At 43.1% G+C, this 25,456-nt stretch overlaps 1 protein-coding gene across 1 annotated transcript in view; it reads right to left on the minus strand.

Annotated features, from left to right (window-relative positions):
• The window catches only part of CPNE8 (copine 8), a 251,176-nt gene that overhangs the window by 135,337 nt on the left and 90,383 nt on the right, over nucleotides 1–25,456 (minus strand). Inside the window, exons 3-4 of the mRNA XM_066591905.1 lie at nucleotides 23,522–23,568; nucleotides 17,367–17,470 (exon numbers count right to left, since the gene is read on the minus strand). Of these exons, the coding sequence (XP_066448002.1) occupies nucleotides 17,367–17,470; nucleotides 23,522–23,568 (151 nt within the window). The remainder of the gene's footprint in view (nucleotides 1–17,366; nucleotides 17,471–23,521; nucleotides 23,569–25,456) is intronic.

Genomic DNA, 25,456 nt, shown 5'->3' on the forward strand with positions numbered 1-25,456 from the left:
AGTTTAAGGCATACGGCTGGCTGTGTGAACTAAGGCCTTAAAGGGGTGGTCTCGCGAAACAAAGTGGGGTTATACACTTCCGTATGGCCATATTAATGCACTTTGTAATGTACATTGTGCATTAATTATGAGCCATACAGAAGTTATTCACTTACCTGCTCCGTTGCTAGCGTCCTCGTCTCCATGGTTCCGTCTAAATTCGCCGGCAGCTTGCTTTTTTAGACGCGCTTGCGCAGTCCGGTCTTCTCCATTCAGCACGAGCCGCTTCAGTGTGCTCCCCGCTACAGCTCTTCTGCGCATGCGCAGACGAGCTGTCACTGCTCGGGAGCGCGCTGGAGCGGCCATTCTGTACCTTCCTCTGTTAGAGGAAGGTGCAGAGCTGCCGAGCTGTCCGGAGAAGCCGCCCAGCTGTCCCGCCGTCCAGCTGTCCTGGTAAGTGATGGGCCGGGGGGGCTGCCGCTGCGATGGGGGGGGCTGTCGCTGCGCCGGGGGAACTAGCGCTGGGCCGGGGGGGGGGCTGTCGCTGCGCCGGGGGAACTAGCGCTGGGCCGGGGGGGGGGGGGCTGTCGCTGCGCCGGGGGAACTAGCGCTGGGCCGGGGGGGGGGGGGGGGCTGTCGCTGCGCCGGGGGGGCTGTCGCTGCGGCGGGGGAACTAGCGCTGGGCCGGGGGGGGGGGGGCTGTCGCTGGGCCGGGGGGGCTGCCGCTGTGATGGGGGAACTAGCGCTGGGCCGGGGGGGGCTGTCGCTGGGCCGGGGGGGCTGCCGCTGTGATGGGGGAACTAGCGCTGGGCCGGGGGGGGGGGCTGTCGCTGGGCCGGGGGGGGGGGGGGGCTGTCGCTGTGATGGGGGGGGGGGCTGCGCCGGTTACCTTCTGCCTGGCGGTGGGTGACAGGTCGGCCGTGTTCACTCCAGGGGTCCGGTCGGCGGCTGCGGGGCGTCTGGTTGCCATGGAGACACAGCTGGTAGCGTCTCGGGAGCGCGCACGTCGGGCTACAGCAAGCGATGCGAAAAGAGCTGGCAGCCATCTTGGGAAAAAGTTTTATAAGTTGCTGAAACGCTGGAACGGTAAGTAGAAACCAGCTAGGAAAGTAATTTACAGGGGTAATTAGTAATGTATGTTTAATTAGGGGGACTGGGCAAAAAAAAAAATTCACTGCTTCCTCGAGACATCTCCTTTAAGTGAAAAGTTACATTAAGGATTCTCCTATCATGCTCTGTTCAGAGAGTTCAGGATAAGGGAATCCCGATGGCCGAACTGCTCTATCTCTGGACGGAAGAGAACAGTGCGGGGCAGACCCCGTTGACTATAATGCGGTCTGAAAACTTTCCGCCTAGCTGCCCAGTTTTTGGAAGGAAGAAAAAGAGCTGTATGCAGTGCTTTTTCTTCCAGTATCTGCAGCCGGATCTGCAACGGAACCTCTGACAGGAGGTTCTGACGCAGATGTGCAACACTTAATATTTGTTAGGGTGGTATGTTAATAATGGCATGTTTACACACATACTGATCTATGCAGACATTAATAAAATTTGTCATGAGTAAAACTTACATGTACAAATAGTCACAGAAATGAGAAAATTCACAAAGCAATATGCAAAAATGGACACTACAGAAACAGTACTACAGTTTAGGTTTCACCATCTTAAACATTGTTAAGAGCATTATAGATTTTTCCTGAAACGAGCTGTTTTGTGCCTAAGGCCTCTGTAACAGCTGTGGCAGAGAAGAATGATGTTTGCCCATTGAATTCAATGGAGCCGGCAATACAGCCGGCTCCATTGCAAGCAATGGGCTGCCGGCGATCGCAGGATGAATTTTCGGGAAGGGCTTAAAAATATAAGCCCTTCCCTGAAAATCATCCAAAAATGTGTAAAAAGTAAAAAAAAAAAAAAATACTCACCCTGTCCCCGCAGATGGAGTTCAGCCGCAGCCGGCCGGCAGTCGTCCTGAACTGCTCTGAGTAGTATTCAGCAGGCGGGGATTTAAAATCCCCGCCTGCTGAATGGGCTGCCTCTGATTGGTCACAGCCCTCACCAATCAGAGGCAGCTCTCACTTACCCATTCATGAATGGGTGAGTGAGTGCTGCCTTTGATTGGCTCAGCACAGGGACCAATCAGGGGCAGCTCTCAGCTGTCATTCAATAGCTGAGAGCTGCCCCTGATTGGTCCCTGCGCTGAGCCAATCAGAGGCAGCACTCACTCACCCATTCATGAATTTATGAATGGGTGTGAGTGAGAGCTGCCTCTCATTGGTGAGGGCTGTGACCAATCAGAGGCAGCCCATTCGGCAGGCGGGGATTTTAAATCCCTGGCTGCTGAATACTACTCAGAGCAGTTCAGGAGAACTGCCGGCCGGCCACGGCTGAACTCCGTCTGCGGGGACAAGGCGAGTATTTTTTTTTTTTACTTTTTACACATTTTTAGATGATTTTCAGGGAAGGCCTTATATTTTTAAGCCCTTCCCGAAAATTCATCCTGAGATCAGCCGCAGCCCATTGCTTTCAATGGAGCCGGCTGTATTGCCGGCTCCATTGAATTCAATGCGCTGGACAGCGCTCCACTGCTCGGGCCCGTTTCAAAGGAAACGCGGCTAAGAGCAGATTTTTCGGGCGATCTTTCGGCCGTGGTCACGCGATTTGCAGATGCGCATCCGTCATGCGATCCGCAAATCGTGGCAAAAAGCGCCCGTGTGACCGAGGCCTAAAGGACCAGATACTTTTTAGGGATTTTACCCACGTACCAGTTTTACTGCCCTATTTTGTTTCCTTTAGCTACCAAAATAATTTTTACAGCGTTTTTTTTTCCGTGACATATAGGCTGATTTTTTAAAATATCTTTTTCACTGACTTTTTTCCGTTTTTTAGTTTTATTGGGGGTAAAATGCTAAAAAAGGATTTTAACATTTCTATTTTTTTTTTTAAATTTAGTACATTTATGCTAAAATAAAGTATGGGAATTGGTTCCTCTTTGTTTTCGGACGTTTTGATATATAGTATGTATGGCTTTGGTTTACAGGGCGCATGCAGCGACTGTTTTGGTTGGCGTCGGCTTTGTGTTATTTTCTTTCTTATGTATATATTGTTGTTTATTTCTGTAATATTGTTTTCTTTGTGTATGTAGTCATGTTCTTTTTTTTACTATCTATGTCCCCCATGACGTCATGTAAGACCTCGGGGGGACATTCATTTTTTTATTATTTTTTTTTTATTTGACACTTTCCCACTGTAGCTGGGGCATCCATAGGAGGCTCTCTTTTTGCTGTTATACAACGGTGCCATCTGTTGTCTAAAGCCAGTTTGTGTGCACCAGAGAGGCTCAGACAGCGGAGTGGCTGGCAATAGATGGTAAGAATACCCCGTCGGACGTCTTCTGACATTGGGGCTGTACAAGCTTCAATCAGAATGTAGGAAGACATCAGACAGTGGATTGGAAAAGGTTAAAGTGGCTGTGGCACTAAGCTAAGTGCTCTGGTCTTTTCATAGTATACCAGACTCAGGACCATACATTGCATAGGAGCTATACCTAGTACTACAGTTCAACATCATTCACTTGAATAGGACTGAGATGGCTCCTGCATGGTAATGCAGCAAATGATCATCATCAAGGAGCTGCCAGAGCCTTTATGAGGGCTTTACCAAAGTGAGGAGCCGTCGCAGCTGACTAGGCCTGAACATCCCAGGGCTCACGTACTGGGCAGCACCCTCCCACTCGATGATCTGGCACCGGAGCAGGACCGTGGGCCTCTTCTAATGGAATAGCTGTCGCTGCCCACCTCCGCTTCCACCGCCTCGCAGCTGGGTGAGTGATGCTGCAGCCAGTGGCAGTTTTAGATAAGTCCCCACGGTCAAATAGACCAGGATGCCCGAGGTACCTCGACAGGCATCTGCCATCCTGCAGCAGGGGATGGGAAGAGCACCATCCCTGATCTCCATCCATGGCTGTGGGGGACTTGAGGGGGAGAAAGTTCACGGAAGGAGAGGGGACTTAGAAGCAGCGAGAAAAAAGAATCATCAGCACACTACTTTTTTGTGCCCCTGCAAGTGAAATAACCCAGTGCAGAGTGGTAAAGATGCTTGCTCCCCTCCTGCCTCCCTCACCATTTACTCTCCACATCAGGATGCGGAAGCACCAGCTGGACCACACGCACACCAAAACTCACAGCCCCTACAGAGAAGGACCCATCAGCTCCAGAAACCGGACCTGCCACGGCTAACCGGACCCCCAGTTCTGAGACGACACCAACCGTCCGAAGCCCTACAGCGGACCTCCAGTTGCTTAAACATTCCTCCTGTTCACTGCAAAGGTCTGCCCAACCACCAAGAGAAGAGGCGACACCAGCACCACTGATCTGCCAGCCCCTAAGAGGGCACCGCAGCCTCCCCATGGTCTCCACCACGACAAACTTCTACAGAGGTCGGATGCCAGGGTAACAGCAGTCAAAGGCTGCTCCCCTGCTCCATCCCACCCCATTCACCTCATTTCCCGAAATGGCTGCTTCATTCCACTCGTCATCCATCATGCTCGCCTAACTATCCCACAAAAGACTGCTTCCTCTCCCCACCCGCAAAGACTGCATCTACACTCCACTGCTTTTGCCTATGCTTCCTCTACAATAATATCATCAGCATTGACTGTATCTCCACTCTATTGCTCTGCTCCTGCTTATGTTTTGCTCCATTTTCTGCATTGACTGCTCACCTCCTCTTTCACTTCATCACCTGCAACTGCCTGCTCTACATATACCCCGCCTTACCTATCCAACTGTTCAAATCGAGCAAGTCACACATTTAGAGATGGGCGCTCGGGTCGTTTATTATATCAAACCACCCCCCTAGCCCAACCACTATCCCACGCACTCCTCCCCCTGCCTCGTTCAAATGCACCTTATGGAACTCCCAGTCCACGTGCAACAAACTCCCAGCTATCCACGACCTCTTCACCACCAAACGTCTCAACTTGCTTGCCCTCACCGAAACAGGGATACAGCAGTCCAATTCTACCTCCCCTATGATGGCCTACAGTTCTCCCACACCCCCAGATCGGACAAGAGGCGCGGCAGGGGAGTAGACGTTCTTCTCTCACCGAACTGCAGCTTCCAGGTCATTCCCTCAGTTACCTCGCTCACCTTCCCATCAATCGTAGTCCACACCCTACGACTCTTCGGTCCACTGTCCTTGCATGTCGCAGTTATCTACCAGCCTCTGGGTTCCACACACCTGTTCCTAGAACACTTCGCCACTTGGCTCCCCCAATTCCTATCCTGTAAAATCCCAACAGTCATCCTCGGTGACTTCAACATCCCCACTAATGACCCAGTGTCCTCATCTGCCTCCCAGCTTTTAATGCTCACCTCCTCCCTCCCACTTCGTAAACTTTCCCCTCCCACTCTCGGATCACAACCTCCTCTCCTTATCCATCAGGCACCCTAGCATCTCCCCAGACCCTCCCAGCTATCGCACTTCTAGGAACCTCCAGATTATCCGCACCGACAGTTCACCCAGATCTTATAGTCTTCCATGTCCCCCATCTCCCTCTTCTCATGCCGCAATCTGGCTGCTGAACACTACTCCACCACCCTCAGACACACCTTGTGACCTGAGCCATCTACCACAGACCACGGCTACCTTGACTCACGTCCCCAACGCACTTCATCCAGCAGTGCTCTAGGTGTGCTGAACAGCTGTGGAGAAAATTAAAGCAGCCCGCAGACTTCCTCCACTTCAAATTTATGCTCAAAATCTACAAACTCGCCCTCCACCATGCCAAACAAAGTTACTTCACAGGCTGTCTGTCTGCTTTCTTTACCACCATGTCCTCCATTTTTCTCAAACTTAACCTCTCAAAAACTGACCTCATCTTTCTGCTTTTCAGCCGACCTCCCCCAATATCTATATATCAGTATCTGGCAACATTATAACCCCCAGCACGCCCGCTGCCTTGTGCTCACACTGGATTCTGACCTCTCCTTCACCCCCACTACATCCAATCTCTGGCCAGAACATGCCACCTCAGAAATATTGCTAAAATCCAGCCATTCCTGACCATGGACACACTAAAGACACTCGTCGCCCTGGTGCATTCCTGACTCGACTACTGCAACTCGATGCACATCGGCCTTCCCAGCACCAGATTCTTCCCTCTCAAATCCATACTAAATGCAGCAGCTAGACTTATTTTCCTATCCAGCCGCTGCACTGGCTGCCCATCCATTACAGAACTAAATTCAAACTCCTTACTCTCACTCACCAAGCTCTGCATGGCGCCGCACCACCATACATCACCTCCCTCCTGTCCGTACATCAACCAGCCCGCAGACTCCGTTCCGCTAACACATTTAGACTAAACGACCCTCTAATACGAACCTCACATGCTCACCTTCAGGACCTCACTAGAGCAGCATCCTCTGGAACGCATTACCCCAAAACATCCGGACGATCCCTGACACACAAAACTTCAGATGTGCCTTAAAAATGCAGTTCTTCAAAGAAGCATACCAAATCTCCTGATCTAATCCCCCATCCCCTACAACATGCCCCTATCCCACCTTATGGCTCCCCACACTTTCAAATTTGCCTGTAGTGTATATCTCCTGCCCCTGTACTTCCTTATTACCCCCTTCCTGCCCCTGTACTTCCTTATTACCCCCCTCCCTGCCCCTGTACTTCCTTATTACCCCCTCCCTGCCCCTGTACTTCCTTATTACCCCCTCCCTGTTTGTTTCCTAATTACTGAATACCACATGTAATTATCGCACTGTTTGTGTTCCCCCGTGCCTCATCTCATGCCCCTGCACCTCCACCTCATTTGTTTTCAAATAATTGTATGCCACATATAATTGTCGTATTGTTTGTGTTCCCCCATGCTTTGAAAGCGCTGAGGAAAAAGTTGGCGCTATACAAATAAAGCTTTATTATTATATGCGACAACATTTAAAGAATGAAGTATACACTGCTTCAGGAGGTGGAAATTCATACAGTGATGATACAAGTACAGCTTCAATAATTAGTGGACCACGTAGCTCTAAATTGGTTGAAGTAGTTGGCAGTGTTAAATCAAGAATTGCAGTCCTTGGCACAATGTGCCATTCCACAATATCACAATTCGTCTCCAATTTCTAGCTACTCCGGAATGAATGTGGCATTACATCTTACCCCACAATAGTTTTTTTATTTATGAGTGAAAATTCACAGCAGGTTCAGGCTTCTGCTAGTCAGCTTATTTTGGAAAAGCCCACATCTCAAGAATGTGAACCATCACAAGTTTTTGAGGGCATTACCCTAAATATGGTGTTATTTATTAAAAACAAAAACAAAAAACTGCTCTTACTGGGCAACTATTGCTGTCCAAGCTACCCCTATGATTCACGCAGAGAAGTCCAGAAACTGCTAACTCTCAAATCCACCCACAGAAAAAGAGTCATCCACAAATACATGACAATAGCTTAATATATACTATATTTTATATATGTTGTTTTACTAGTATGGAATTTATCACCATTACCGGTTGAATTGTAAGATAAAACCATGTTAAAAACATTATAAACCACTACAAAGAGTGCCTACAATTTTAAATTAATTAGAGATCAGAAGGAACTTCAAAAGACAAAAAGAGAAAGGACATAAAAGCATGACTCCCTCACATTCATACCAAAGCATGACAAAATGCTTTTTAGATATACAAGACAAAGTTAGTATGCTGGAAGAAAAGAGCCAGGAGTGGTATATTACTCAATGCTTTGTAAGTATACATAATAAATAAACACGCGTTTTGAATAGACACTGTCACACAAGTCATTTCTGAATTTTTCGGTGGAAAAACCTGTTATTGTTTTTCTCACTAGATGACACATTTGCTAATATTTAGCAGCCAATACGGCTGCACTGGAAAAATAAAGATAGTTTTAACGCAGTTCTACAGTGAAACTGCTAAATCTTCATGACATGGAAATGGAGAATGACAAGTATGACAGAATGACAGGTACATTGCATGGAAAGTGTTGACAACAGAAACCTCCCAGGAGGGTTGGTGATATAACTGTCTCTATTTCTACACTCCATTGACTCTTCGCTGAAAGTAAAATTTTGTACTAGTAAGGATGCATTCACGTGAGTGAGTTGTGTGCATTGCGAGGTGCACAAAACTTGCATTTAAACAGACCCCATTGTTTTCAATGGGTCCGTTTACAAGTGCAAACTTTCTCGCAGCGTGTTCTATTTTTCTACGAGTCCGCAGAATGTACATGTGAAGCGATTTTTAATTTTTCCTATTGAAAATACATGTGATTTTCACGCACATGGGGGGGGGGGGGGGGGAAGCATGTTTAGCGCAACTTTCTTGCAAAGCACAACACACTTGTAGTGAACATTGCAATTTTACAAGCACGATATCTGTTTGAGTTTCTCAGACCAATATTGCGCTCACCTGGGTGAATGCACAATATTACTGAATTCATTAACTAATGAACAATGATACAGCCCTTGATTTATATATATTTTTTTAAATAATTTTTTGCTTTTCCTACCCACTTTAACTCATATCTTTCCATTCATGTAGCTGCCCAAGAGCTTATTTTTTGCAATACGAGTTGTATTTTTCAATGGTACTATTTAATGTACTGTAGAAATTCTAAACATTTCTAAGTTGAGTGAAATTTTAAAAAAAACTAAACATTTTTGCCATCTTCAGGGAGCCATTGATGTTACAATGTACACACAGTGGTACAAATTACAGAACTTTATTCCATGGGTCAGTAAAATTACAACAATACCAACCATGGTTTTTATTTGCTTTATTAATTGTAAATAATAAAATGTTTTGGGAAAAGAAAAAAAAAACATCCAATTTTCTGTCCCCATCTTCTGACTGCCATTACTTTCTTAAATCTTTCAATCGATGGGGTTGTGCGAGGGAGTGTTATTTTTGCAGGACGACTTGTTGTTTCTATTGATACCATTTTGGAGTACATATGGCAATTTATTCACTTTTTAATAATTTTTTTTCTTCAAGACAGGGTGACCTAAAGAGTGCAATTGTGGCATTGTGTATTATCTCTGACAATGTTCACCATGTGGGATAAATGTGCCATTTTAAGAGGTCAGACTTTTACAAACATGTTTTTTCTTCTTTTTGGTCTTGACATTATAAATACAAAAACATTCGAGACCCGCTCCAACTCTAATCTAGGTGATTAAATGCTGCTGTCAGGATTGACAGCAGGATTTAATGGGTTAACAGCTGCAATCCAAGTGAATGTTGATCGTGACTCTTGTGGACAGGTATTAGTCCTGAAAGATTCTGCAGTGGCCATCAGTCGCCTCACTTGAACCCCATACAAAATCTTCGGTGGGATTTGAAGGCAGCTGTTGCAGCACACAAAACCAAGAATATCAGCGAACCGGAGGCCATTGCACATAAGGAATGGGCTAAGATTCCTCTGGAACGCTGTCAGAAGCTATGCATCTCGTTTGCAGCAAATTATAACGGCAAAAAGGATGCTTAACTAAGTACTAAAGACACTTGTCAAAGAGGTTGAATAATTCGGAGACTGTAGTAGTCATTAAAAGTGGCATTTTCTGTTCAACTTGGAGAGATCTCTTATTATATTAGTTGTGCTGAACTATTTAATTTCTTGTTTGATTGCATTTTAAAAACAGCAGAAAGCTTGTGAATTTTGCAAACATACCTAATTTGCAATGGTTTACAATAATTCTTATTGCAAATGTACAGAGGTTCTCTAATAAAGCACATTTAACCCCTTAAGGACCAGGCTGTTTTGTACCTTAACCCCTTAACGCGGCAATTGTTTTTTCCATTTTCGTTTTTTTCTCCCCCTTTTAAAAAATCATAACTTCTTTATTTATCCATCGGCATGGCTGTATCAGGGCTTGTTTTTAGCGGCACATAATTATGTACCATGTAATGTACTGAAAAAGTAAAAAAAATTCAAGTGCAGTAAAACGGGAAAAAAAATGACATTCCGCCATCTTTCAGTGCGTCTTGTTTCTACGGCACACAAACTGCAACAAAAATGACATAACTTCATTCTATGGGTCGGTACGATTACTACGATACCAAACTTGTATTTTTTATTTTTTTTTGCTGTACTGCTTGTATTTTTTTCAAAGACATTTAATTTTTTACATTTTCTGCCGTCACCTCCTGCACACAATAACTTTTATTTTTCTGTCGACTTAGTTGTGTGAGGGCTACTTTTTTGTGAGACATCCTGTAATTTTAAGTTTAGGGATACATAGGACTTTTTGATCGCTTTTTTTTAATGGGAGACAGGGTGACTGAAAGTGCATTTCTGGCTTTTGGACGACGTTCACTTTGCGGGGTTTATAATCCACTACTTTGATAGATTGGACAATTATGGACCCGGCGATACCAAATATGTATTTTTGTTTTAGGATTTAGATTTTTTTTTCCACAATTGGTAAAACTTTATTAATCTTATTTTTACTATTTTTTTTTAGTCCCCCTAGGGGACCACAACTAGTGATGCTTTAATCGGTTCTGCAGTATGATGTAAAGCCATATCATTACATCATACTGCGATCGGGCAGTCAGTCTATCAAGCCACCCCGCGGGGATAGCTTGATAGGCCTTCTGTCATGACAGCCCTGGGGCTTTCCAGAAGGCCCCCCGATGCAATGACACACGCACAGCTCCCTGCAATCTCATCGCGCGCGGGGGGAGGGGGGGCTTATTTAAATACTGCTGTAAGAATTGACAGCGGCATTTAAAGAGTTAATGGCGCAGATCAACCACACAGCCGACTGCAGCAATTGCCCACAGGTGTCAGCTGTAATAAACACCTGACGCTCGTGCTGTATGAAAAGAGGTCGCCTCGTGATCTCTCTTCATACATACCCCAAGGCTGTAGGACGTAAATGTACGTCTTGGAGCATTAAGGGGTTAAGGACCAGAAACGTTTTGGGGATTTTACCTATGTAGTGCTTTAATTGCCCTATTTTTTTCCTTCAGCTACCAAAATATTTTTGCTGCGTTTTTTCCCCCATGTCATATAGGGCTAATTTTTTAATACCCTTTTCAATGACTTTTTAAAAAGTTTTATAGGGAGTAAAACGCTAAAAAAAAGGGTTTAACATTTATAGTTATTTTCTTTTAATTAGTATATTTACACTAAAATAAAGTATGGGAACGGCTTCCTCATTAGTTTTCGGATGTTTTGATATATATGTATAGTTTTGGATTATAGGGCGCATACAGCGTCGGTTTTGGTTGGCGTCTGCTTTGGGTTATTTTCTTTCCTAAATATATATTTTTATTTTATTCTGTAATTTTGTTTTACTAATTTATGCTATTATTTTTTTTTACTATCTATGTTCTCCATGACGTCATGTAAGACCTCTAGGGGACATTCACATGTTGTTTGTTTTTTTTTATTTTACATTTTTTCACTGTAGCTGGGGCATCCATAGGAAAACATCCCCCTTTAGTGACAATAGTCACTGGCAGAGCTGATCAGGGTCTGTTAGGACCCTGTAGCTCTGCTGTGACAGAGGATCCCAGTGGTCACGTGACTGCCAGCTCATGTAGTAGAAGAAACGCTTCCACTTTCACCGTTTAGTACATAGCGCTCATTGAGCACTGTGTACTAAAGAAAGGAAAAGACAGAAAGGGTTTTTAAAAAAAACACTGTTCGCTCCTCCTTCGAGTTATCAGCTGTGACTAACAGCTGACAATCCGTCCTGCTTCTCATTGATTGCAGAACAGGGACTTTAATCCTGCGCCATATTTTTACTATAAAACAGGATTAAAGCCCAGGACTAAGTGCCGTAAACTTTGTGTGCTTGGTCCTTAATGGGTTAAAGATTATATATAATTTTTCCTTTTCTTTTTTTACCTTCAAGTCAATTACCTATGCGTTTTAATATTCAATTTTCTTAATCTTCTCCTTTACATATTTTGTAATTATTATTTATTTTTAAGAATTATACCTTGCAGTTGTTAGGCTACAGCAACTGGGACTTGTGCCCCGAGTCCCAAGCTCCAAGCCATGAATATTGAAAGTCGATAAAGAAGTAACCATGTTCTTTATATCACATGGTGAACAAAATAAAAATAAAATCAAAAGGCAGAAAAGTTCCTCCTTCCAATATCAATGCAGTTTGGGACTGTTAAAAGGAGATGTAAATGCATGTGCTGTTTCATTACACATGTAGGGCAATCTGAATTTTCATAGAATGGTAGAGTTGGAAGGGACCTCCAGGGTCATCGGGTCCAACCCCCTGCTCAGTGCAGGATTCACTGAAGTATCCCAGACAGATATTTGTCCAGCCTTTATTAGAACACTTCCATTGAAAGAGAACTCACCACCTCCCGTGGTAACCTGTTCCACTTATTGATCACCCTCACTGTCAGAAAGTGTTTTCTAATATCTAATCTGTGTCTCCTCCCTTTCACTTTCATCCCATTGCTTCTAGTCTTTCCTTGTGCAAATGAGAATAGGGCTGATCCATCTGCACTGTGACAGCCCTTCAGATATTTGTAGACTGCTATTAAGTCTCCTATCAGCCTTCATTTTTGCAAGCGAAACATTCCCAGATCCTTTAACCGTTCCTCATAGGACATGATTTGCAGACTGCTCACCATCTTAGTAACTCTTCTCTGAAGTTGCTCCAGTTTGTCCATGTCTGTTTTAAAGTGGGGTGCCCAGAACTGGACATAGTATTCCAGATGAAGTCTGACTAAGGAACTCTATGCTTGTCTTAATACATCCCAGAATTGTGTTTGCCTTTTTGGCTGCTGCATCACATGGTTGACTCATGTTCAGTCTATGATCTATTAGTATACCCAAGTCTTTTTCACGTGTGCTGCTGCTTAGCCCAATTCCTCACATTCTGTATGTGCTTTCTTCATTTTTCTTGCTCAGATGTAGGACCTTGCATTTCGCCTTGTTAAATACTATTCTGTTAGTCGCTTAAATGCACTCTCTCTTCCCTTGTGTTAAAGGGGTTGTCTCGCGGCAGCAAGTGGGGTTATACACTTCTGTATGGCCATATTAATGCACTTTGTAATGTATATCGTGCATTAAATATGAGCCATACAGAAGTTATTCACTTACCTGCTCAGTTGCTAGCGTCCCCGTCGCCATGGATCCGTCTAATTCTGATGTCTTCTGGCATTTTTAGACGCGCTTGCGCAGTGCGTGCTTCTGGCTGGTGAATGGGGCCGCTCGTGCCAGAGAGCTGGTCACCGCGTCGTCATCGTAACTCCTCCCCGTCACGTGTGCCGATTCCAGCCAATCAGGAGGCTGGAATCGGCAATGGAACGCACAAAGCCCATGGTGCACCATGGGAGAAAACCGCAGTGCATCCCTGGGAAAGGACCGGCGGCCATCTTAGGGAGAAGATTTTTATAACTCCATATTTCGTCGGATCGGTGAGTAGCAAGCGGTTTAAAAACCGCTTTAAATTGCTATTTTATGCCAGAGGGGTGACAGGGGGAATGGGTTAATGTAAAATTTTGATGTTTGCCGCGAGACAACCCCTTTAACTATCCCTCCTAGCTTTGTGTCGTCAGCAAATTTGGTCAGTTTTCCATCAATTCTCTCCTCCAGATCATTTATAAAAATGTTGAACAACACTGGGCCTAGAACCCACTTGATACATTCTTCCACCTGGATGTACAGCCATTTATGGACACTCTGAGTACGATCACTCAGCCCGTTGTGAATCCACCTAACAGTTGCCTTGTCAATCCCATATTTGGTCATTTTTTTCAATAAGTATGCTATGTGAGTCTTTGTTAAATGCTTTACTAAACTTAAGATATACTATATCTACTGCATTTTCCTGATCAGCCCAGTCAGTGATTCTGTCATAGAAGGAAATTAGATTCGTCTGGCATGACTTGTTTTTTTTCAAGCCACACAACGTGTATAACTTAAAAGACAGAGTACTGTGCTATAAATGCAATAGTTAAGAGGGTCTTAAAGAAGAAAGGGGGAGAACTCCACGATCACTCCTAACAACTTGGGCCATATTTTCTTTGTGATATCTATGCACAGATCTTTCACAGATAACTTATCAAGTATGTGTTTAGGATGTGATCTCATAAGCTGGTTCCTTTCCTTTAATAATTGCATTTCACTATAAAGTCCAACTGGTCTAAATTGCTGAATTCAACTTCTATACAAAGCCAAGTCACTGAAATCTAATTGTCAAGTTACCCTGCAGTTTAAATTCATGGACTACAATACTAAAAGATTTCAGCTTGCCTTGTATAAATATAACGAAGATACCTAATCCCCTTTTATCATCCATGATTCAAAACCATTTCACTTAAAACATTCATGGCATCTTCTGTCATCACAAACTGAAGGCCACTGGATACACTAAGTTGACAAAAGTATTAGGACACCCACCAATCCTTCGCAATCAGGTGAAGGCGATATGCAAATCAGATTTGTGAGCATTAAGTTTAAAAAAAGAGTATCATACAGGTATATCCCAGTACAGAAACAATCAGGGTGCCAAGAGGTGTAGAGTTGACAGACTTCCAACGGGGTATAGTGGTGGAAAGCCCCCAATCAGTATGGGGCATTGCAGTGCTTTTGGACCTTTCGGACTCCACTGTTGGCAATATTATTCGGAAATGGAAAACATGTGGTGTGTGTACGCAGTGCAGCCATGTTCGGGGAGACCTTGTAAACTGACAGAACGCATACAACAAAGCCTTCTATGAGCACATTGTCTACTGAAACACTCAGGAGATCTGACAGACTATTGGAATATCCATTAGCACCACAACCATTCGTAGGCAACTGCATGAAAGGAGCAGCTGCACACAAGCCGAAGATCATAGCAGTGATGCACAGAGATGCCTGCGATGGTGCTTGGAGTGTCATTTTTAGATGGCAAATAAGTGGAAGCAAGCGTTGTGGACAGCTGAATCTGTGTACTCAATCTTCCATTTGGATGATCACACTTGGGTGTGGGGGCTGCCTAAAGAGCGATTTCTACATGACTGCATCATCCGAACAGTGAAATTTGGAGGTGGTTCTGTTATGGTGTGTGTGTGTGTGGGGGGGGGGGGGGGGGGTTCTGCTGAAAAAGACTACGGCCTTTGGTTATAGTAAAGTTTACACTAAAAGCCAATGGGTACAGAGTCCTTTTGGACAATGGGGCATCACCTATGCTATGGCAATACATTGGTATAGTTCCATATCTCTGCCAACATGACCTAGCATCATGCTATACAGCTACACAGTGCTAATGCTTGGTTTGTAGAGCAGAAGGTCTGAAAACTTAATTGGTCAGCCTACAGTCAGGATCCAAATCCTACTGAGCATCTTTGAAAGTTCTGCATCACTATCTGAAATGGTCTTCAAGAAATGGCAGAAAATCCCTCCATAAAACTATCGGCATTTGGTGGAAAGCATGCCTAGGAGGGTTATTGCAGTCACTGAGGCCAAAGGCAGTCCAACACCGTATTGAAAAATGATTAAAATCAAACTTCTTCACCTATGTGTCTCCCAATACTTTTTAAAACATATTATATAGGATCCAATTATTTTTCTTTTAAAACTTCCATCCAATCACCAACAGTGTAAAACGGGGCATGGTCATTTTTTCTGCACCGTGTCCTGTGTTTTGCACCTGCAATTTTTTTTATTTGAAATAAAGTGTCACTTCTAATTCTGAATACCAAGGAGTGCTGCCTTTTCATCTTCCCCTTCTGCATATTTGATATTCTGTAATTCAGGCTGAAGAACCTTTAAGTTACCATACAGAGTCATGGTCAGCGGTGGTCGTCCATTGGTGTGTGCCGTAGACTCTTTTCAAAGTTGTGGCATCATAATTAAACTCCAGGAAAATATTTTAAATTGTTGTCATTAAAATTCGCAACTCTTAATCAATAGAGGATAACACAATGAATAATTAACCAGTGTCTTCTTTATTAAGTAATTAAAAACAGACATTATTAACTTGTTATGGGGACAAAGCCTCTTCTTCAGAAATGGCTTTGAAAAGTGCCATGCATAATAACAACAGAATAGTAAGGGGAGAGAAACTTTTTCCTTTGAGGAGAAATATGTACAAATCCTGGCACCTAGCAATGTTATTTGTATATCTACAATGTTGTATATAAGTGTTTTTGGTTTTTATGTACCTTTCTCTCCCATTTTATCCCGCTCTACTTATTCTCTTTTTTATATATATAGCACTGTTCAGCTGTTTCTGAAGGAGTGGCTTCCCCAAAATGGGATAATTACGTACGGTTTTTAATTAATTACTTAAAAAAAGAGGAACAGAGTGAATTGTAACATTCTCTATTGATTATAAGAGTTGCATTTTTAATGTCCACGATTTTCAATATTTTCCCTCAGTCTAAACGAGGTCTCTTAGAGTTCCATATTTTTTGTACTATACCACAAATTAGAAAGCCAGAATACAGAATCCAATCTACTTCTAGTGCAGCCAAAAAAATCTTCAAGGCTCATTAATTGTAGAATCTGGGTACTTCCATCAAAAGTAAGACTAAATGTCCAATCTAACTCCCCAACCCTTCAGATAACTGTTCTGTGTAGGAACATAAAAAACATGTGGATTTGGAAAGATCAGCCTCTTTCCTTTGCATTTTTAGGCTAATCCTTGCCTTCTTCCCATTACAAACTTATTAGAAAAGTTTGAATTTATAGATGTAATAAATCTTTGGATTAAATAGTGTGTTTTGCATGCTCTAAAACAGCATTGGGAGTTAAAGACTGCACCAAGTCTACTCCTCCAAGATCTAGGTCTTTGTACTAAATCCACTCAAGAATAGGTTTATTAATATTCAGCTTAACATATACCATTATGTGCCTAGACACTCTAATACTAATATATTTAAAAACTGTAGTACAGACAGAGAACCCATGGGTATCACCATCTTAGGAGAAGTGTTGACATTTCTTTGCTAAATATCTACTTGTGTACAATAGGATGTCATCAGCATTGAGAATTGTTTCTTTTTGCAATTTCCCATATGCCTCAGAAATCCCTGATCACTTAACTATAAAATATACACAGGCAGTAAGGTTGGGGTTACGCATAGACTTGGAAAAGCACTACAAATCTGACAGCAAATGACAAGCAACAGCTGTATTTAATAGGATGAAACTGTGCTGCATCACATGCAACCATGAGATTTTCATGCAACTATCATGTGACAAATACTAACAGATGGGGGGGGGGGGAGCAAGTAGAAGTTTGGCTGAAGTTGCATGCAAATTGTGGTGCAGTAAACCGTTGCTATTAACTGATAAAGCATACTACATATACACAATAGTCTGCGCAGCCCCAGCCTCACAGTGAACAAAAATGATACATAAAACCCGGAAGAGGTTTGAAGAACTTACAAATCAAATCGTAGATTCTGTCTTTCCTCAAAGAAGTAATCCATTATAAATTTTTTTACAAAGTCCGGATTTAACGTGTTGTCAATCACTTCTGTCCTGCCGTACTGTAGAGTAAAAGAGGGAGACAAACACCTGAAATTAATCATGAGCATTTCAGTCACTTAATAAAGGTAATGAAGTATTCCAATTAACCGTACCCGTGTTAAAATAAGAACAGGTATATCCACCTATTAAACCCTCCATTACCCCTGTGACCGTTTACTAGTCTTCACTGATCTTTGTTTAGAGTGCTGCAGAGATGAAGGGACCACAATAGTCAGTCACTGGTTGTAGCAGCCATATTTCATACTCACTCGTGCCATAACTGCAGCTAGTGACTCACTACCATGAGCACTTATAGATGATGCTAAAGATCAGTGGAGGACCAGGATCCTGTCAACATTGGAGGAAGGTGGCAACAAAACACAAATGCACCATTTTTCTCCTTCACATAAAAACGATTGATTGAAACTTTGTTTTAAGGAAAGGGACAGCCCAGCTAAACTGCAAATCTTCAAACCAGGAGAAAAAGAACAAACAAAATGAAGCATTTTACATAATAGTACTTCCGAAGGCCGCCTGCAGATGGGCAGAAATTCCGCGGCGGGATTTCCCGCGCAATTTCTGCCCCTGGAAGCTGCCATAGGATTGCATTAACAAACACAATCCTATGCAGACGGCCGCAATTTGGCCGCACGAAATCTTGCACGGCAAACAAACAACGTCACTCAACGGCCACCGGCTCCACTTTGCGCATGGGCCGGCTGCCCAGCAGCCAGCACATAAAAGAGCTGGGGCCGCGGAAGCAGGTGAGTGTCACGCTGCTCTCTGCAGGCGCTCGGGTCGAGTCCCGCTGCGAGAATTCTCACAGCCGGATCCGACCCGGCCGTCTGCAGGCGGCCGAAGTCATTAGAGAAAACAGTAAATACACTCCATCAAAAAAAAAAATTAAGCACCTAGAAGGAATTGTCATTTTGCTGTCAAAAAACTCAGCTTGCAGTTACATCTCAGGCAGATATGCAAATGTTTAGAGTTGTGGTGTGATGAAATGAACGGTCTTGTCACCTGAGGCCCTAAAAGGCTCTCAGAGGCTACATGTGTGTAATGGATGTCTTTCCGCTTGTGTAGAGCTTGTTGACCACTAGACCCCACTACGATGCAATCAAAGAGATTTCACCCAGTAAACAGAGTTTGATGGGGGACGCATTATTGGAATGTGAGAAGCTGGATGGTCGTATCGACGAATTGCCCGCCACCTGGGCCGTTCTGGACAGACTGTTAGGAGTAGTGGAGATCAGTGAATGCGAGGGCACGCACACAAGGTGACTGAGCTGAAAAGAATAACAGTAGAGAAGACAGTCGGTCCAGCACAAGTAACTCCAGCTGTTGTGTTGTCTGCCGCAACCATTTCCAAGTGCTTGGCTAAAGGACATTTGGTCTCGGGGCACCCATTAGGTCTCCCTCCCACATGCGTTTTTGTACAGCGTTTAGCGCTCTGTTTTCAGCGCTGCGCTAAACGCTGTACAACGCTCTCATTCATTTAAATGGGGCTGCTCACACATGGCTGAAAACGAGTTGTTTCCAACGCTGCAGTATGAAAGCGTTGCATGTTCTATTCTTGGTCGTTTTCAGTAGTGTGTCTCCCATTGAAATGAATGGGCTGCATTTTCAGCACTGCTGAAAACGCGGCACAACTTTGCTCTGTGTTTTCATAGCGTTAAACACAGGTCGCTATGCCAGCAAGTCTGAAAAAAGGTTTCCAGCTTCCTTGGCTACGTTTTCCACTGTGCTGAAAACGCTGCCAAAATGCATGCCAGCGCTTCTGAAAATGCAGTCAACACCTGTGTGAGGGAGGCCTTATGTGTACTGCCTTTAACACCCACCCACTATCACCTCCGTGTGCAACGGTGTTATGAATAATTAAACTGGACTGCTATGGAGTGGAACCGCATAGTCTTCAGCCACTAATTCAGATTTAGTTTGGGCACAGATGACAGCCGTCTTTGTGTCTAGAGACGTAGGGGTGAGTGCCTCTATCCTGCCTTTAATTTGGCGGAGCACATTGCCCCCACTTCTATCTGTCACCCCTAGTAGTGGTAGGAGGGACAATGACAGCTCAGCAATATGTTCAGGACATCCTGCAGACAAATGTGTTCCTCTCATGGCGGCTTCCAAGAAGCATCTTCTGGCAGGATAATGCTCGGCCACACACTGCAAGGGTGTCACAGAAATATGTCCACAACATTGCCTCACTTCTGTGGCCTGACCGGTCACCAGTTTTAAGACATGTATGGGACCATCTGGGATGCAAACTAAAAGCCTACGATTATGCACGATCTAGAGGCTAAGTTACTGCAAATGTGGACCGATATGCCACAGGATACCATACAGAAACTGTATGCCTCCATGCACGCCCGTATCACATCTTGTATCCAAGCTAGAGGCAGTACAACAGGGTACTAGAGCCTCCATGCCCCTGTATCACATCTTGTATCTAAGCTAGAGGCAGTACAACAGGGTACTAGAGCCTCCATGCCCCTGTATCACATCTTGTATCTAAGCTAGAGGCAGTACAACAGGGTACTAGAGCCTCCATGCCCCTGTATCACATCTTGTATCTAAGCTAGAGGCAGTACAACAGGGTACTAGAGCCTCCATGCCCCTGTATCACATCTTGTATCTAAGCTAGAGGCAGTACAACAGGGTACTAGAGCCTCCCCTCAAGTGTTCAGTTTTCCGCAATAAATATCTTTCTGCTTTGATATCACTTATATCAATGTTACAATCACACATAGAAAGTTTCATTCGATTATAACTCCTCCTTCTAGGTGCCGGATTTTTTTTTTTTTTTTTACAATGAGTGTACAAATAACAAGTACATGCAGAGGTAAATTCATAAGGAAACGTGACTTATCAAAATATCCTATCAAAATAGGAAAAAGGGCGATTTTCTTTAAGCTAGTAAACAAAATATCAAACTACACATCATGCATGAGGTTCAAATATATTTCTAGTACAAAACAAGAACTATACAAAAGAAAACATGGAATACCTCTACAGCGCCACCTAATGGATGGCAACATTCCTTTTAAATCAATGCCAGACTTTTTTTTACAAGCCTTGTAATAATGACTGGGATTATGAACCAAAGCCAGAATATTCTCCATAAGGAGAAGATAACCATACACAGCTGTTTCAGGGTGAATGCCCCCTATCAGTGTGCGGATGATTTCGGTCTTGGCTAGTGAGAGGCTTATATTCTCAGCCATTGTTACAAGGCTTGTTAAAAAGTCTGATATTGACTTAAAGTTGCTGTCCAATAGGTGGCACTGTAGAGGTATTGTTCCATGTTTTCATTTGCATATTTCCCAGAGGAGCATTGATGGCCTTATAAATCTCCTCACACTTTCTAGGAGCTCTCCTCTTTCACAAGGGCTACAAAATCATTGCTACAAAACGCATCTCTCGTGTGCAAGAACCCATTGGAAACCATGGGCTTCACATACATGCGTTTTGTAGCAATGATTTTGCAGCCCGTGTGAAAAAGAGGCCTAAGGAGAACAGATACAGTTCTAGTTTTAGGTCAGGGACGGTAACACAGTGACATTATAAGTATTTAAAAGTATTTAAAGCTGGTAGTTAAAGGGTTAATAATGCATTCACCCGTAGACCGTAAGAAAATCAGGGAAGATTAAACTGTACATGGACTGCAGTTCACAAAACTCATAGCATAACTACACTTTCTGGTTAATTTCCTGAGTAAAACTAACCTCAATGCCGCTAACTGGCATCCTCAGAAGTCTTGTGATGTGAAACACCTTGTCTGAGGTTCAAATAACTATGTAGCTATATCATGAAGGGTTTTTTCAATAACTAGCAATGACACCACTCAAGAAAGATGCCTCCTGCATGATAAAATTAAAAAGCCAAAGCCAAAAAACAATGGCAGAATTGGGGTTTTGTGCCATTCAACACCCACTTAAAAGTTTGTGGAAGCTTTTCTATACACTATATAGTACAATGGGAAAACAAATTCCTACAAAAAAAAAAAATCTGCTTTTATATGGCTATGGTGATGCAAAAATAAAAAGCTCTTGGAATGTGGGAATGAGGAAAAGATGAAAAAACTAAAAATGTTTACAATGTGAAAAGGTTAAAATATGCAATTAAAATTACTGATGCAATGAACCAGTTTTTATAGAGTAAAAAAAATGTGATAAACAAAAAGAATTATGACAAATCAGCGATTCCATACTATCCCTAATGAATCCCTTAACGATCAATGCCATGCTTCCAATGTGAGGAGAGAACTTAGAGACTTAATGATTCCTGCTATTATAACATCTAAAAAGAGACATTTTTGTTTACGCTTAAATAAAAGTACTGAAATTACAGTTTTTGGTCTTGCTTATGGAAATCTAGAAAGATTATTATTTAAGTGCGGGATTGCAGCTTGTTAAGAGTACAATAGGAGCGGGCCACATTATAAATTTTATTCTTTGGCACTGAGCTCCTCACTCGTTTGGCCATTGGTTCGTTTATGCACACTCGTCCTAGTTGCATCGCTAGAGTATATGATTTGTATCGGTACATTAAAATAACCCCTTTTAATAAATAAGGCTAAATTTGGTTAAAATATCCCTACCAAAAATATAGGCTATATAGTTTTGTACGTTTGCCTTTTATCACGATTCAAAACCAAAAAAGCTATATGTAAAAATCCGAGCATTACATCGGGGGTATTTTGTTTAGTCATATTGCAAAGTGCAGTCAACTAGTCCTTTCTGTACAGCGGAGGCTGCAGACTTCACGTAGGAGGAAACTTCAAGTATTGCAATATTGTAGGAAAACAAAGGGAAAAAAATTAGCTCACCAGTCTTCTTGCGGGTTTCCTGTTTCTGCTGTTGATTGGAAATTATTGCTCGTGTCTGGCTTGCTGTAGGTTCGTACAGCTGAAAATGTTATTTGCAATAAAGTAGATATAGCCAGTTCAACGTGCAAAAAAATCTTATTCCTTTATTTGAAGTTTTCACATAAAAGCTCGAGACAAAAGATTAAAATCTTTGTGTTAGGCATAACGCTGCATAAAGATTTTAATCTTTTGTCTCAAGCTTTTATGTGAAAACTTCAAATAAAGGAATAAGATTTTTTTGCACCTTGAACTGGCTATATCTACTTTAGTGAAACTTCAAGTATATATGCCAACAGCATGCCACAAACGTGGGACAAATTTAGCCATGTGATCACATTTCCTCCTACTAAAGTACAGAAAGTATATACTCCTCATTTAAAGAGCTACTACCGGTATGAACAGTTAATTCAGTAAAAGTAACTAAAAGATACGTTTTATACTCTTGCAGCACAGCATAAAAATATTTTCCTTATGTAAAGATGGGAAACCACAATTTATGACACATGCAAGACTTAATTTGGAGATGGGTCTCATCACAGATACATTGGAAACTATTTGGCTTTGTATCGCATTTCTGATGTGGATAGTGCACATTATGAAGGGTTGTAGAAAATAGCTCTGCATATATATTTTACATTGAACGCTAAGAAACAGTAAAAATTTAAACTAGGTAAAATCTTTGCATCCATTGTAGATTTAAGAGAAAAGCAGGAGACCTTCCTCTGAATTCTTCTCAAATATGGACAAAAGAAACACTACCTAAATATCTTTTACCACCACTGAGCTTCATGGCATATGTGAGCTGGGTCTCTTTTTCCAAGTGGAGAGGTAGGAAGCTGTGCATGTGGGCATCTTTATTTTACTGCGTGGGAGGTACAGCAACACCCGTACATGCTCATCTATCCCTGTTCTCGGCATCCCAGAAGTCAAAGCCCCACAAGGCAACATGGCATATCCTACCAATATGCCATAAATGCAGATGGTGATAAAACCCTATTAATATGCACAACTCAGCATCACAAAACAGCAAAACTGCTTGTGTGTGTTTCAGAATGCTTGCTTCTTTTAGTTTATCGTTGCATGACCATATCTTTAATAATGTTATCACTCTTATTGTGAGCCACTGCCTCCCACATATCTGAAATACAAAATATTTTAACAGGCATAATATTTATTTATTTAACAAAACGGGTAAAAATCTTACCTCTCTCCATTCCTTGTTTCCAATACCTTGTGTATACAATACACATACTGCAATAGGATAAAAAGAAAAAGATATTTGTATTAATCTTAGTACAACACGTGGCATGAAAATAGTAATAAATCAAAATCATTTACTTAATATTTAAAGAGGATGTTAAGAATTTCATACAAACCCCATAATGATATTATTTACTCGTATATCTCCCTATAAGGCCGCCTGTCCACAGGCTGGGCGGATTCTTATGAGATTTCCACAGCGGGAGATCATTTAAAGTCACTGCGATGAACCTATCATTACGATGGGTTTATCACGGAAAATCGCGATTTTTAGACAAAAGTGGAAAATCGTGATGGATTTCCAGTGCATGTACATCGGACTGCACTGTCCTTCATTATCCTATGGAAAGCGCTTCAAGCATGATCCGCGTGCGATTTGTCGCTGCAGATCACGCTATGAACCATCACCCATGGACAGCCAGCCTAAGACAAAATACTGCTGGTTAATTCTGAATGGCAACATTAATGTTACACGTAACCAAGGCTGGTCTTCCTTCCAGCATTTTTGGCCATAGTACCATTGATAGCCATGGTCATTATTTTTTTACTTCTTTTTTTGCATTTGACTTTACTCAGTTCTGTTCACATAGAACTAAGCTGGAATCTAGTGAGTCACTACCTACCTCATCTCTAGCCTAGAAAACTAGACTATCCTGTCAACTGTAATTTTGCCTGCTGTGTGAACTACAATAGTGGAGCACTGCGACAAATGTTTCCTTTTCTGAACATGGGAAATGTCAAGCTTTGCTAAAAGGTCACAGCTACAAAAATGTTTAATTGTAGTGGTAGAAGCCTCACAAAATATGCATGCAACATAACATTTAACTTTTTTGTATTTGTACACTTAATAGGAGAGCTGGTAAATACTTAAGACAAACAGCACAAAAGAGCATTTATGGAAATCCAGTTAAAGTGCATTGTTTTGATCCTTGCAATGACTGCTGAAATGGATTCTGAATTTAAAAAGGCATACTGTGGCTGTGATGGGGAAGCCTTTTATGATGATGACAAATTGCATAAAATTCATTATCTTTGGGACTGCACCTTGGTCTTACAAAAACAACAAAGTGGTATAACTAGTCATGGTATTAGTGTATCTTGACGCCACCGGGAACTCATAGTGGAGCCAAGATTTACCGGGGGGGGGGGGGGGGGGGGGTGACGCCCCCTGTACCTGATTGGCTGCACACGTTGCTGGTCTGCAGGTCCTGGGCAGCCCACTAACTGTATGGGACATGCATACCGCAGCCCCCACTGCTGCCGCACATCCCCAGGTGAAAGTACTTTCCCTGCCAGCGTCCCACAATGCGGCAAACCCCTCACTGGGGAAGCGGTGAGCAGCCTTGGCAGCAGGGAGCCCACAGCGGGCTGAAGCGTCTTTTATTGCAGAGGGCTGCAAGGCATCACAGCCGGCAGCATGGAGAACGTAGCGCTGAGGCCACAGACACCGACAGGCGGCGCCCAGAGACAGTAGGGATTGGGACACTAGGATGACAGCAGCGACACATTGGACATGGGGCCTTATACACTGCCGGAGGCAGGACCTAATAGGAAAATTTACATGGCAGACATGGGAGGTCTTTGTTACCTTGAAATCACAATGCCGGATGCCGATGAGTGGCAGAAGGATTTCCCTTCTAGTCATGTCGGACGGCCACAATGTGCTGCAACCCCCCTGTACGTTGCACATCGCCACTACCAGCATGGAGCAGACAGTGCCCAAGGAAGAAACGGTCACACCCGGCGGCCGCACAACGCTTGGATCACACAGCGGCGCAGATCTGTGAGCACAGTGAAGCGGGTGGAGGAAAAATCAATGACAGCCGATGCCCGCACACTGTAGGGATCCCACAGCGGCGTGGGACACTCGGTACTGTCA

Source organism: Eleutherodactylus coqui, chromosome 2, assembly GCF_035609145.1.
Source record: "Eleutherodactylus coqui strain aEleCoq1 chromosome 2, aEleCoq1.hap1, whole genome shotgun sequence".
Classification (NCBI taxonomy): Eukaryota; Metazoa; Chordata; class Amphibia; order Anura; family Eleutherodactylidae; genus Eleutherodactylus; species Eleutherodactylus coqui.